Source organism: Colius striatus, chromosome 16 (genome assembly GCF_028858725.1).
Source record: "Colius striatus isolate bColStr4 chromosome 16, bColStr4.1.hap1, whole genome shotgun sequence".
NCBI classification, from domain to species: domain Eukaryota; kingdom Metazoa; phylum Chordata; class Aves; order Coliiformes; family Coliidae; genus Colius; species Colius striatus.
The window spans coordinates 1,413,799-1,428,054 of record NC_084774.1 but is presented as its reverse complement, the minus strand read 5'-3'; the positions used below and the strand labels follow the sequence as shown (position 1 = coordinate 1,428,054).

General features: G+C 43.5%; 1 protein-coding gene across 3 annotated transcripts in view; it reads right to left on the bottom strand.

Annotated features, from left to right (window-relative positions):
* Nucleotides 1-14,256, bottom strand: part of RALGAPB (Ral GTPase activating protein non-catalytic subunit beta) — a 62,120-nt gene that overhangs the window by 21,616 nt on the left and 26,248 nt on the right. For 2 of the 3 annotated variants that reach the window (XM_062008803.1, XM_062008804.1), the window contains exons 10-18: nt 13,221-13,422; nt 11,633-11,800; nt 10,383-10,497; nt 9,996-10,143; nt 9,459-9,523; nt 9,128-9,260; nt 7,017-7,150; nt 4,464-4,646; nt 739-890 (exon numbers count right to left, since the gene is read on the bottom strand). In XM_062008803.1, coding sequence (XP_061864787.1) covers nt 739-890; nt 4,464-4,646; nt 7,017-7,150; nt 9,128-9,260; nt 9,459-9,523; nt 9,996-10,143; nt 10,383-10,497; nt 11,633-11,800; nt 13,221-13,422 — 1,300 coding nt within the window. The remainder of the gene's footprint in view (nt 1-738; nt 891-4,463; nt 4,647-7,016; nt 7,151-9,127; nt 9,261-9,458; nt 9,524-9,995; nt 10,144-10,382; nt 10,498-11,632; nt 11,801-13,220; nt 13,423-14,256) is intronic. The other variant, XM_062008805.1, reaches the window with a different exon arrangement.

The following is a 14,256-nucleotide window of genomic DNA, read 5'->3' as shown; positions in this document are numbered from 1 at the left end:
AACGAGAAAGCAGCTATTGCCTTTTGCAAGGCACATTTAACCTACCCATCCTTAATCTGTCTCATCTATCAGCATGCTGTTTATCCAGTAAAACAGAGCCCTTTAACTTCTCTAGAGCAAGGCTTAGATTTCCTCTCTGTGCTTCCTCTCTAACTCACACATTATTTGTCACTGCATTTCCAGCAGAACCTCTCAGATATATAAAACAGGCCCAATGCTGTGGGCAGGATGGCACCCTGTCCTGCAGCAGCTTACACCTTCTGCACGTGCCCTTCCCTCCTGTGTTACACGTGAGACACTGCCTATCAGTTTCCCAGTGAGTGTGGGGACGGCTTGTCTTGTCAGGCTGAGGGCAAGGAGAAGGGAAAAAGGAAAGATAAAATCACTAGGTCCCTAGTAGGAGGTAAAGGGAACTGCTCTCTATGGAGAGCACCAGCTGAGAACAGAACACCAGGGGCTGCAGAAGGGCTTGGGTCTCCAAGGAAGAGAGCTGGCAGGAGGGGAAGACAGCCATCACAGACATCTTTTTGCTGTTGAGCACCTTTAATGGGAGAAGGGGATACAGCTGAGGCAGAGCACAGGACAATCCTGCCCAAAGGGTAAAGCAGAGGGAGCTTCTGGATGACTTTTCAAATGTTTTTGCTACATCACACAAACCTCACCAGCTGGGAACAACTCATCAATACCCTCTAAGACAAAGCAATGGTAAACAATAAACATGCCCTGACAAACACATACCACGTTAGTGTCGCTTCAGCAGCGTCCTTCACTCTCATGGATGCAGGGTTTGGCTCCTTATCGCCTTTGTACTTGACCTCTTGCTCACTGTTTTTGGATTTACTTCCCGAAATGCCCAACTCCACAATCTCCAGTACTTCTTTTAGACAATCCTAAACCACAAGAAAAATCACCTTAAAATAGAGGCATTTCATTAAGTGTCTCCAAGACCTCAGTGAAACAGGGATATTCCAGAGATTAAAATGAAGTACTGCTGGTAATATGAGCTCAGAAATAAAAGCAGCTTACTCTAACAGACAGTGCTGGAATAAGATCACATCTGCTACAGGAATGGTATTTTCTTCATCTGTAAGTACCTATTTCTGGTTGTATTCTAATGGTTGAAAGTGAATGGATACAGACACAACATACCCCATTACATACGTATGAAACTGCCAAGAGGACGATTGTCAACAGCTTTCGTAAGTAAAATACACCATGGTACCTAATTCATCAGGAGAACATTCTAAAACACACAAATACTTCAGTGCATTTATTACAAGAGAAGCCAGCAGTTGGCAGAGCTGTTGGTATCATTCAAGTGCTGCTCATTACAAAATTATTTGTTGAAAATATCTGAACTGCTACAGCAAAGGTTCAGAAAATGCTTTCACTAATAAACAACTGGCTAAAATCTGAACACAAGTGGTCGGTTTTCACCAGAAAGCAGGCTGTTTCTATGCCTTGGCTTATGTCCTTCCTTACACTCATAACTGATTGTCATGGTTTGCCATGACAGCCTTTTCTGGTAAGGGGGAAGGGGCTGTAAAGGCTCCTGTAAGAAGTTGCTCACAACTCTCCCCAGCTCTGAGCCAGACCCACTGCTGGGGCTGAGCCAATGAGACGCCTCCACCATCACTTTTTAAGAAGAAGCTGGAAGAGGAGGTTTCTTCCTCCATCTTCTTCCTTCTTCTGCCCTTTTCTCCTTCTTCTGGCTGGTGGTGGTGCAAGGAGTAGGAACAGTGAGAGGAACAACCATGCGGACTCCAAGGTCAGTTGGGAAAGAGAGGAGGAGGTGTGCTGGAGCAGAGACTCCCCTGCATGAGACTCTATGGAGAGACCTGGTGAAGCTGAGGTTTGTTTTCATTTCTTTAAAGACCCCACATCAGCAGTAGAGACTCATTTTGATACTGAGCCCGTATCAGGGGCAGAGACTCATTTTGCTGAAGCTGGCCCCAGACCAGGGGCAGCGATTCACTTCATTAAAGGCCCCGAGCCAGGGACAGTGACTATGGCCGGAGGAGGCCGTGTCCCACAGGAGGGGCCCTTTATCGCTAGGGCTGGAGTAGGCAGTGTCCCGGGGGAGGGACCCAATATCCACACCTCTAACTGTGGGGAGGAACCCATGACAAAGCAGCTCGTTAAACTTATGCCCAAAAGAGGCCTTGTCCCGAGAGAGGGACCCTGTAACTGCAACCACGGTGAAGAACCCACACCAGAGACATTCACCAAGGACTGTGTCCCGTGTGAGGGACCCTGTATGGGCAGAAGCTGCAGATGTTGGGAGCAACCCACACCAGAGAAGTCCCTTAAGGACAGTGTCCTGGGGCAGGGACCCAGTATTGGAGCAGGGGAAGAATGCCAGGAGTCCTCCTCTGAGCAGAGAGAAGCGGCAGAGCCCATCTGTGAGAGACTGAGCACATCCCCCATTCCCTGCCCCCTGAGCTGCTGAGGGAGGAGGAGGGAGAGATCTGGGGAGCAGTGAACTGGGCCCAGGAAGAAAGGAGGGACGAGGCAGGGAGATCTTAAAGTGTTGGTTGTCATGTTCTCATCATCCTGCTCCCTTTTTGCTTTTATTCCGTTCTGTTTCTTGTAGAATAAACTTTCCTCCTTTCCTCTCTCAGTCGAGCACCGGAGTCTGTTTTGCCCAGAACCGTAGCTGGCAGCGAGCCCTCCCTGCCCTTGTCTCCATCCACAACAGCCTTGGTGATCTTTTTACTGCCATTTTTGCTGGGGCCTCTGCCATCGTGGTGCTGCTGTGCTGGCTGGGCCAAACCACGACACTGATGGAGCAAGAGGTGAAGAGGAAGAGCAAAGCTGACAGAGTAAAATTACCCAGCATCAAGATGCAAATTGCCCATGGAGGAGTTTACAGTGCAGGCTGGTAAAAGAACAGATGAAATTCAAACAAAATAGAAGCTGAGGCACCTGGAAAATTCCAACTCTAATACTTGCAAATGCAATGTAAGATTCTCTTCTGACTATTATGACTCAGGAATGAGCCACTAAGTGCCCAGTAGATAACACTACCTCAATATGCAGAGGCAACTAAAGCAAAAAGAGAACCTAATGAAAGGAAATAAAGTGTTATGGAACTGAATAACCCACATGCAGGGAAACCATCCTGCCCCGCTCACCTCGACATGCCAGTATCCCAAAGTGCATGCAGAAGGCATCTTTAAATAAAGTCCTGCTTGTGGGGTTCCTTTTTTAAACAGATATATATTTTTATACATGCTATAGAATAGATAAATGGACATTATATTAAGTGTTTTATCTAATAACATGTAATACATGTTAATATATTACATATGAAACACAGAAAGATGACTGAGCTGTCTCTGCAAGGAGACTAACAATGAAAAGATGCACTGAAATCTATTTATTTATTTAAAACCCAGCAGGACAGAAGGCTCCTGGGAACATGAACCTTTCATCTCCTGCTCATTTCAAACTTCCCGAGCAAATTCCATCTTGGACAAAGTCATGCCTTGCCCAGTTTCTAGAAAACTGATTTATTGGTGAAACAATTATCAAAATCATAGAATCACAGCATGGTGGGGGTTGGAAGGGACCTGTAGAGCTCATCCAGTCCAACCCCCCTTCAGAAGCAGCTCCCACCTAGATCAGGTCACACAGGAACGTGTCCAGGTGGGTTTGAATCCCTCCAAGGAAGGAGCCTCCACACCTCCCTGAGCAGCCTGGGCCAGGGCTCCCTCACTGACATAGTGAAAGAGTTTTTTCTTATGTTTAAATGGAACTGTTTGTGTTCCAGCTTCATCCCATCACCCCTCACTGGACACAACAACAAAAAGGGATGCCCCAAGGAGTGTCCCAAAATACCACCATCAAAGGAATTCTGTTAAGTCTAAAAGATCCTTTAAGTCAGGTAAGAGATTTAGATTGGAGCTGAGAGGGTGTCAGCCCTGTGCCAGGCTGCCCAGGGAGCTGGGGCAGTGCCCAGCCCTGGAGGGATCCCAAAGCCGTGGAGCTGAGGTGCTGAGGCTGTGGGTCAGTGCTGGGCTGGGCAGTGTGAGGGCAGGGCTGGGGCTGCAGCAGCTTCAAGGGCTTTCTCAACCAAAATAATTTTGATTTGAAGAGCTGAGAAATGAGAAGAGACATGGCTCTTGGTGAAGTTTGTCTGCAGCAGGTAGCTATGCCATATAGACACTGTTAATTCTCTTATTTCTCTTCTCAGTTTGTTTCTTTCAGGTTCTCTTTTCCCCTCTCTCTTCCAGTGTCACAAAGCAAGAAGATCATGATGTTCTTAGAAATATGAAATTTTAAAGCAAAAAGTCATTCTTGGAGAGTAAAGAGGAGGAATCAGGATTCAAATGGATGATCTGAATTCAAAACTATTTTGCCTGGAAATTAGCTTTGAAATTCCTGGTACCATGAACAGACTGGTCAGGCACAAAGGCATTACCATGTGAAGTACTCAAAATACATACACCAGAGCCTCTTACCTTCTCATCCAGCATGTCAGGGTGCTCAGTGAGCCAGACACAGAGGCACTGGAAAGCTGCAACGATCATCGAGTGAAGGTCACGGGAGTGGAGTGGGGCTGGACGGCTGCACTGGTACACGATGTAGCTGCACACTGAACTGATGGCTCTCTTCCTATCAGAGGAGTCCACCACCACCTTCACCTGTTTACAGCAAGCAAGAGAGGATGGCAATTCCTTCACAAAAATCCTCTGGAGAAGAAACAGCTCTTAAGAGCATTTTTAAACGCAGTTTTAAGAAACAAGAATGCACGGTTGAGTTCTTCTGTGACAACAGCTTACAAGCTGTGGGTAACAATATTTACCAGTGATAGATACTGAAACTTAAAAGAAATGCAGAGTTAGAGGGGCCACAACATTGCATGGCTCGATTTTCAAAAGTGAGAGTGGTATCAACATGGTTTGATAAGAAACCAATTACAAGCTGAATAAATTAGTATTTGAAACTTGTTTCCAGCAAACAGCTCTCCCCTGCAGCTACAGCAACTCGTTCTGTACTGCCAAGAGCCTCTCGGTGCCAAGTCTCCCTTCCACAGGGCTTCACTCTGCTCATAACTTTCTGATGAGCCTATTTTATCAGCATAGTCACCTTCATTAGTGAAGAAGAGACAGAACACAAGCAGGCTGGCAAAAAAACCCACTATAACCACACCCCCCTCTAAAAACTTGCTGCAAAAACTCCACAGCTTTTCTCCCAGCTCAGGGCTCCAGCCCAGAGGGGCACTAGAGAGCCTTGTACACTGAGGTATGAAGATCTACCTTATAAAACTAACTGAAGAACTGAATTTCCCTTTCCTTCCCAACTTGTGACTTGGTGCAGGAACAACCAGTCACAGATGGATTTTTCTACTATGTAGCTTTTGACTGTGCCATACAAAGCTTCCTTCAGTAAAGTGTACCCTTATCCAAGCAGGAGGGTGAATGGTCTTCCTGGTGACAGCACTGCAGCCAGGCTGTTATACTCCACACAGAGAGGGTGACAGTCCAGAGTTTAGGATGAAGGCAGCATCTCTCATTCAGAAGCACAAGAGCTACAGCAAATAGAGCCCACTCAAGATGGGCTTGTGAAAAGCAGCTCAGTGAACCAGCACTCTTGCAGTAAAGAGAATCTTTCCATTTTCCAAGTCCTGCTAACAATCTGGTGCTGAACAGACACAAGACAGAACAGCCTCTAATCTGAGAAGGGCTTTAGGAATTGTCACCTCCAAACACACAAGCAGAACCAGTTCCTCACTCTGCAGTAAGACGTGATGTCTTTCTACCCTGCTTGTTACGAAGGGGAAGGACATCCAAGATAACCCAGAAGAAGAATTACTTCACTTGAATAAATATGATACAAAGATTAAAATATCTCATGTTAATCTGGGCAAGCAACTGAAAAGAGAATATATTTTCACATTCCCAACTCACTGTGAGGCAAAAAAACCTCCCCAACCAAACCCAAACCTGGACAGAAGCCCTGGTCCTGTGTGACATGCTGGAAGAACAATAACCACGTATTAATTCACTGCAGAATACTTCCAAATGCATCCTTCAGCTCTTGCTGCTGCAGTAATAAATTAAGCACCCAGTCCAGCATGGCCCAGTGCTGACTCCACGCTCTGAAAAACGCCCGAGACACGTATTTCAGCGACCTGTTGAGTTCCACAGGGGATATGACAGGAAACACTGAGTTGTCACACCAGGTCGTCGTGGCTGCTCTAAATACAGTTGACTTTTGCTTAACAAACATCATGAAGTCCAGCTTGGGGACAAAAATCCTGAAGTATAAACAGGCCACTTCTCAACAAAATGACCCCCACACACTTTATTCAGTCATTTGCTGCTGAATCAAAATCTGTGCAAATCAAGCCCTGCAGAAGAGAACACTTTTGTACTACAAATCCCCTCTCATTTTCTGGGCTCAGAAAACCTTTTGCAAGATGGAATGGAAGGGAAAAAACAGGTACAACACTTACAGAAAGGGCAGTGGATGAACAGCCTGGCATATTTGCAGTCTGACAACTAATCTCGACAACGTCTCTTGTTTTAAGTCTGGTTACACAGTTAACAGAACAACCATCCAACCAAGTTCATGGTGGGGTTTAAAATCAACGTCCCAGGCCCCTCACTGTCACTAAAAAGCTTAGCAGCAAGTTTTTCTCAACTGTGCAATGTATGGCAGATGCATCCCCCGTGGTATAAAAAAAAACAAAGCAAGACAAAATCTAAAACCAGATACCATTGGGAATTCGTGAGCAAGGTGCTGAGCCATCCATCTGGATCAACAAAACCAGCCATCAGCATACAATAGAGCCACATGTCTGAACAAGCCACACCGAGCTTCATGTTCAGCCAACACATCGCTTGTGCCATGGACCATTTACATGAGGAGAGGACGAAGGACAAAAAGAGAACTGTTTCATCTCACATCCAAAGAGAACATGTGTTGACCAACTCAGACACAGATGTGTTTGGTCGCACTATAATCATGCTTTGGGAAGAGGTCAGAGCACACAAAACTTCACCTCTCACCTTTGCCAGCCCAGACAGAAGCTCCAGTGCAGCCAGCGAGATGCTCATGTCCTGCCTCCACTGCGAGTTGAGCCTTTGGGTTACCAGGTGAATGCTGCGTATCAGTAGTCCAGCAGCTGTATCTGTGTTAAGAGCTAGGATATAACCCCCATACCACACACCACAGGGAGGGAAAATAACTAAGTATTAGTGACAACAAGCAAAGCACAGGTGTAAGGCAAAGCAGCCACAATACACACGAAGTTATACACAACCCAGAATAGAGAAGTGGGTTGGTCACTTGGCACAAGCTAACTCCCTTATACCCACCACCAGACATTACACAGACACACTGACTGGCTCAGCCCAATCTTATTTCTGTACTGAAAAAGACATTTTGGATAGTCTCAGCACTCTGCTGCTTTTCAGCAGCAGAACAGTTGGCTTCAGGTTTTGCTACTGTTTTCTGTTGTACTTAAATCACTGTGATGTCTTGTAGTCTCAGAAAAAAAAATGAGGCATTGGTAATGTACATCAGGTATCAGTAGTTGCATATTTAGGTGTCAGTCCTGAGCTAAAGGAGTGCATATCATTTGAGACATCTATTCCAGAAGTGAGCTACTCTTTCCATACCTACTGTTTATCAGGAAGTGTACTACTTACACAAATGTAGCTATCGAAAGAGTCAGGCCCAGAGAAAACAGATGCAAAATCTCCAGACCTTTGTTTTCCCTGAACCTCCAGCTCAACATTAAAAACAGAAAATGTTTTTCACAGCAGTTCTCATTTCAAAATATTAGGAACATAAATATTATGCAGTGAAACCTCAAGTAGGCAAATTAATTTCAGAGAAAAACCTGCATAATGACAGTTATAAAAGAGAAATGAGAACTATGACAGCTAAAGTATATCCTTCCCAAAACTTCTCTCAAGTGTTAGATACAATGACTAGCAGCAGATTCAGGTGTCCACTGCAGTTAAACAGTTAAAACTGACTGTCTTGTTTTCAATTTTCTCTTGTTTGAAACATCCAGCAGAAACAGAAGTTAATGAAAACAATTCCTTACAACCTTACCTTCTGTGCACAGGAAACGTTGAAATCCAATGTACTGAACACACTCAAGAAGCACCTTTCAACTTGTGTCATGGTTTAAAGAGTCAGCCAAATATTTAAAAGGGTTTTTTTTAACCTTACAAATGGATATTTTCCTATGTCCTTGTGCATGAAAGGCCACGTGAATTAAACCCACGACTCAAACGCTGTGCTGCAATGCAGCACTTGGGTAATTTCATACAAACAGCTCCTGGATGGAAAGCACCAACATGTCCATACAAACCCCTAGAGGGTTCATACTGAAGTCTTTCCTGCTAATCCCTCTCCTCTCCTTAGGTACAAAATATAAAAATATAGGAAAAGTTTTGGGCTGGTGAGAACAGAGTTGTCAGGCTTGCCTACAACATAGTCAACGTGACCCATTCTCACATTTACTTGGTAAACATCAGTTAAACCGATGGAGACACCAAAGGAGCAAATGGAATTCCAGGACCTTGCCATTGGTCATTACCACACAGAGATTTAGAAGGATGTGGATTTTATTACAAAGATTAAAAAATGGATAGTATGAGACATGGCAAATCAGAGTTAATCACTACATTCTCTTGTTACAACAAATGACACACTGCAAGCATTTGCTCACTTGCAATAAAAGCAGGAGTCCCTCAAACACTCTTTACATATAGTTTAAGAAAAGGTGTTGCAGAAGTCAGGTAAGCATTTGAAATACTATCAAAATGAAGGAAGCAATTAGTTTACACTTGGTGTATATTTATCTCATTTGCTCATGAAAACTGTCATGAAACCATAAGATGAATTAAAAGTTTGCAAACATCTTGTTTGTAAGTTTTGACATTCATGTTTGTAATATGTTAACAGAGTCCTTCAGTAGGATTAAAAAAACCCCACTGAAAGGGCACAAACAGGCAATAAACAAAGGGGCCATCCACACTGGGTTCAAACACCCAGGCACATTCATGTGTTAGCCACAATTAGCAACAGGAACAAAACCCAAACAAATGGAGCCCCGCCACCCTGGCATCCAACAGCAGGGCTTTTTCCAAAGAGCTATCCTTACCATAATCCCTCAGAAGGGCTTGTGCTGGTCTCTCACTGTCTGGTGTTGTGGGCTCTGTGCTGCCTCCACTTGCAGTGCTAATGCCACTGTTAGTACGACTGTGGCTTTTGAAGACGTTAGTCTCACCACCGTTCTGCAAACGGAAAGTCAGCTCTGAGCGATGAGGAGGTATTTCTGAGCAGAGCTCCCTGGGTCAGAAGATGCTCTCAGATACAACAAAGGGATAAAGATGATCAAACCCCCAGATGCTGGCTGAGCACCTTATGGCAGCAGGTAAAACAAGTAACACCTCCTTTCCAAAGCGGTAACTTCACAAACAAAAGCTACTTACTGTTTCCATCTGACAGCCAATGGCTTCCAACAGAGCTGAATCCTGAACAATATTTAACATTGCACCTGAAGAATCAAACACAAAAGGTAAGTGACAACTGCAGGAGAATGTTCACAAAGCAGCTCTGAAGTCTAACATACAAGATCTCTTTTTTATAAGAGTCCTATAAAGCACAGGATTTGCTTCAGGCTTGGCCATTTCATCTCAGTAATCAAGAAGCCTTCCCAATACTAAATCAGCATTTTTTCCTATTTTCTTTCCTGGATATGATTGACTTCCCCAGCTAGAACACGTTTTACTTTCACCTCTACTTCAACTATTATTACACACTTGTAAAAAGAGAAATATTAACAAAAATGTGAGACTTTTCAGGATGTTTCTCATAAGGCAATAGAGACTATACAGCTGACAATGGACCAGAAATTCCATCTGTTTCCTTGCAAAGCCACACACTGCTAATAACCCATCTCATTCCAGGACAGATTAAGACAGACACTTCTATAACACATTTAATAAACTTAAAAAAAAGTAAATAACCTAGTATCATTTGAGTGTTGTTGGGATCTGTTTCCGTTTGCAAAGCTCCTATAAGTATATTCACAAGCCTCAGCTTCAAGGAAAGGAAGGTTACTGGCTTATCATATGTTGAGCTGTCATCGTTGCTGAACTTCCCTTCCAGGACAACCTGGAGGAAAAACACATTTCTTTCAGTATCAATCAGAGGTGATCACACCAGCACAATACTAGTCTCAAAAGCCAACATCCACAGCACACATTGCTACTGACAGCTTGTAGTACAGCCTTGCTGTAAGAGCTGTAGTGCTAAACAGGACACCCGACAACCCACAAGCCACCCAAATCCCACTCCAAAGCAACAGTAAAACAACCACAGTAACTCAAACCAAAGCAGTGTAAGTTTTCTACCTCAGACTTTACAGTTCCGAAGTGATGAGGGAGAGGCAACAGAGACAGCAAGATGTTTATTGAAGCTCTTCTTAGCTCTGTGGGGTTTACATAGATTTTAAACTTTGAGAGTTCTCTGCAAATCAAAGTATCACACAGTTAATCATCTTTCCACAGGAATTTTCAGCCACTCTAAGTTAAATACACAGCCACCCAGCAGCCTTTAATTTGCAATACACAGTGGAGCTGTTTCTTTCTAGGCTTGAGATTATTCTCTGGTTTTTTAAACAGCAGCAGTAACACAATGAATTCATGCAGCAAACATCACTAGCTGAGGGTTCTGTACCCACATAAAAGCAATGAGTTGACAAAAGCATTATTCTTACGCTGCACCTTCAAAGCAGGAAGTTTCAGTCACTCTACTGGCTTATTACAACTGGACTAGATGATCTCTAAAGGTCCCTTCCAACCCCACCATTCCATGAGACCCACCCAGGGTGATGGGAGGCCCATGGTGTTTGCTCCTGTGCACGCTGCATGGAACAAGCTGCTTAGCAAACACACCAACGCTGTTCAGTAGCCACCTGCAAATTCTTCTACTCCTAAGACTGATCAACAGAAGCAGTAGCCCAGATTTAAACCCACAAGATAAACAATATTTTAAGCATAAGTGAAGTGTAGTACCAAGACATCAAACACACAGTGAAGGAGGCATGCACAGAGCAGTATTAAGTGCCTTAAATGTTTTAGCAAGACCTCCAGAAGAAATCTATCAAGTTCTGACAGGTGAGGTTTTATCTTCCTGTTTAAGAATCTACTCCAACTGCACCAGTCTAAATGAGCAATTTTCCAATTTAATGATGGGTAAGATTACTCCCTTAATGAATTCAGTGCAACAGCAGTCACAGATGAACATCCTGTGACACTTTACTAAAACAAAATCAAATCAGTGAGCTTCCAATAGATTTGAGCTAAACCCCTCCTTTTCCCAGTTCTTACAGACACTGCTTTCCATTGGTTAATATGCAGATACCTCACATATTTCATTTAAAATAAGCACTATTGTTGCTTTAAAGAAATTGTCAGGAAATACAATTGAAAATTTGAGCTTATGAAGTGCCACATGACCATCACCAAATACATTCACACTGTGGGACCCACATTACATAACTCTCTCAGTGAGAAACTACTCAGGAATAACAGAAGCCCCACGAGATAAAATACATCCCCCCCACAATTCTGATGGTGTGTATATGAAAATAACAATTTACCTGTCAGGCAAAATGGTTTCAAGAGCCGAAATGAAATAGGGAACCACGACATCAATCCCTTTCAGGTCACAGCAGAACAAAGGAGGGGAGTTTAGAATAACACTGGCAAGCACAGGGTGGCAAATGAAATCTGCTATCTGCAAACTCTGTATTAAAAGCATGTAAAATCTGACAAAGAAAGACAAGATTAAATTATTTGCACATAAAAAGCATCAGCATCCCACATGAACAAGAATGTGCAACCACTATTTGATCTTTTCTTTATAAAACAGAGCAAGTTCCAAAATCAGAGCTAGGAAATGTTAATATGAGCACCCCCCTCAAGTTACAGACAAACACACTTGACCAGCTGAAGAAAAAGCCCCTCCCAAATTGCAGTATTTCACACAAAGAGCCAGTGCAGCACAGTTTCACTGAAATCTCTGACTTGTAACAGCACAACTCTCAGTCCATGTACCGCAACAGCCCAGATGGGCACTACCAGTGCTTGGAGCACATGCTCTCCCAACACTCCCTTCTCCATGTAAAGGATGGAAGTGAGACCTTGCTTTTAACTCCCTACTGCAAGAAAAATGCAGTGAAATCTTTCGTGTGGAGAAATAGCACACACTGATCAGCAAGTGGTCAGTGAGGGTGTGGGGAACAGCACGGGACATGGTGATCAGCAATATGGAAAGTGAGATCCCAACACAACCACTGTAACCAGTTCAAATGCAAAAGCAGGAGGGCAAGGACCCAGCTGTCCATCAGTTAAAAGCAGAGAGCTGCTTTTGCATCTTCTTGTTAGAAAACACTTACATCCTCTTTATTTTTTTAACAGGCTTGCAAACACAGAGGAATCTCACTGACTAAGAGGAACACAAACTACCTACACACAGAACACTACAACATCCAAGAGATAAGACAGTTCAGTCTTCCAGGAAGTTTAGATGCCACCTGGGGCAAGAATTGAGAGTTGTGATTTAAAGTTGATTCTCTGCCTCTAGCCTTTGCTGCTTCACTCATTAATAAAACACACCTGGGACAAGGCACACTATGATAGGCAAGATTGCCTTATTTTATTAGAAATGAAATGGAGGGAGTTCAGAACACAACTGTTCTAAATAATGGAATGTTAGTGGGTTGCTATATTTAAAGAGAAAAAAACCCACAAACACATTTGTGCTTGACACAAGTGTTGTGTTTGACAACAATAAGATCCTTCATGTTCTAATATAGTGTACAAAATCTTACATCTGCACACGTATTTTTTCCTATGTAAATAATATTCAGTGACAAGTTAAAAAACACCAAGAATACAAGAGGCAAGAAAGTACCAAAAAGACAATGTTCCTTCCAGCTAAGAGGTATTTTAAGGGACTTCCCTTCAGCTGGAACTTGAAGAAAGGAAACCCAAGGAAACCCAGCATCACAAGAAGATAAAATGAAATCACTGCTGGGCTTGGCCAGCAATTCCCACCTGCTGCATCTGAACCAGGTGTTTTTGAGTTGGCAGCCAGGACTCAGACAGTAAACGAATGCTATTCACTGTGAATTAATTTGCATCATAAAGTCACACCAATAAAGCAACTGGAAGTTAGGTTAGTACCGGGATAGGTAAGCTGGTAATATTTCCTCCCCGGTCTTCTTGCTACAAAAAATCCTACAGAGTGTCCCACATGCCTCTGCCCTTCCTGCTTCATAGTTGTCTGGGAAGTCACTCGCATCAAACATGGGGTTGGAAGCCATTGTGTCTGTGGACATTTGGGATCCTTTCCTGCGGAACTCCACACTGGCTTGAGTTGCTATAGCTGGGAAGAGAAAAGAAAGCGTTTCACTCTGTGTGGTAACATATACAACAGGCTCATGGGATCCTGGACACAAAGATCAAGTCAAATTTAGTAGTTATCATGAAGCTGTTAGTTCATTGCATTTGAGGCAGTGCCTCTATTTGGAAACTAATATTGGCTGTAACTAATTTTGTCTTTATAAGGATGATAAATTGACCTTCACATTCTAGAGCCTGTCCCAACTTTCTGCTGGCAAGAGTGCACTTATACCCAGCATTGTGTTCCTATCCTCTCTAGAGGACAAGGATCTTCCCTCATCTAGTTCTCATCTCCAGAAAAATGAAGTATCACCTTGCCTTGCTGCCTTAAAACATCAGAAAACATTTAGATGGTGCCATTACTGTGACCTCCAAGCAAGAGCTTAATTTTCACCTGGCCAGCTAATCTCTTCTGCTGCTTTGGACACCAAGCTGCTTGGATCCAATTTTGTTGTATAAACATACTTTTAATAAAGACAATGATTCTAAGGACCTATATCAGAAAACAAAGTTTGCTGAAACCTTCTCTCCTGATTTGTTCCCTCCCTCCTCATATGGCGACTGAAATTGCCAAACGAATTTGAGGTTAGACAGCCTTCAGTCAGCAGGTCCCAGGAGACAGGCCTGCTCTTACTCCTGTCCCACAACATGCTCCACAAACGTGGCTTGGGTGCCAACTGTTACCCAGATGGGACACGGTTCTGCTAGTCCAAGGCAATTACATTCACGTTTGGCTAGAGAGACTTCTGGTGCCTCTTTCACTTTGTCAGTATCACGTGCATCTGATGCAGGAACCTACTTGCTTTGCTGCTTTTAT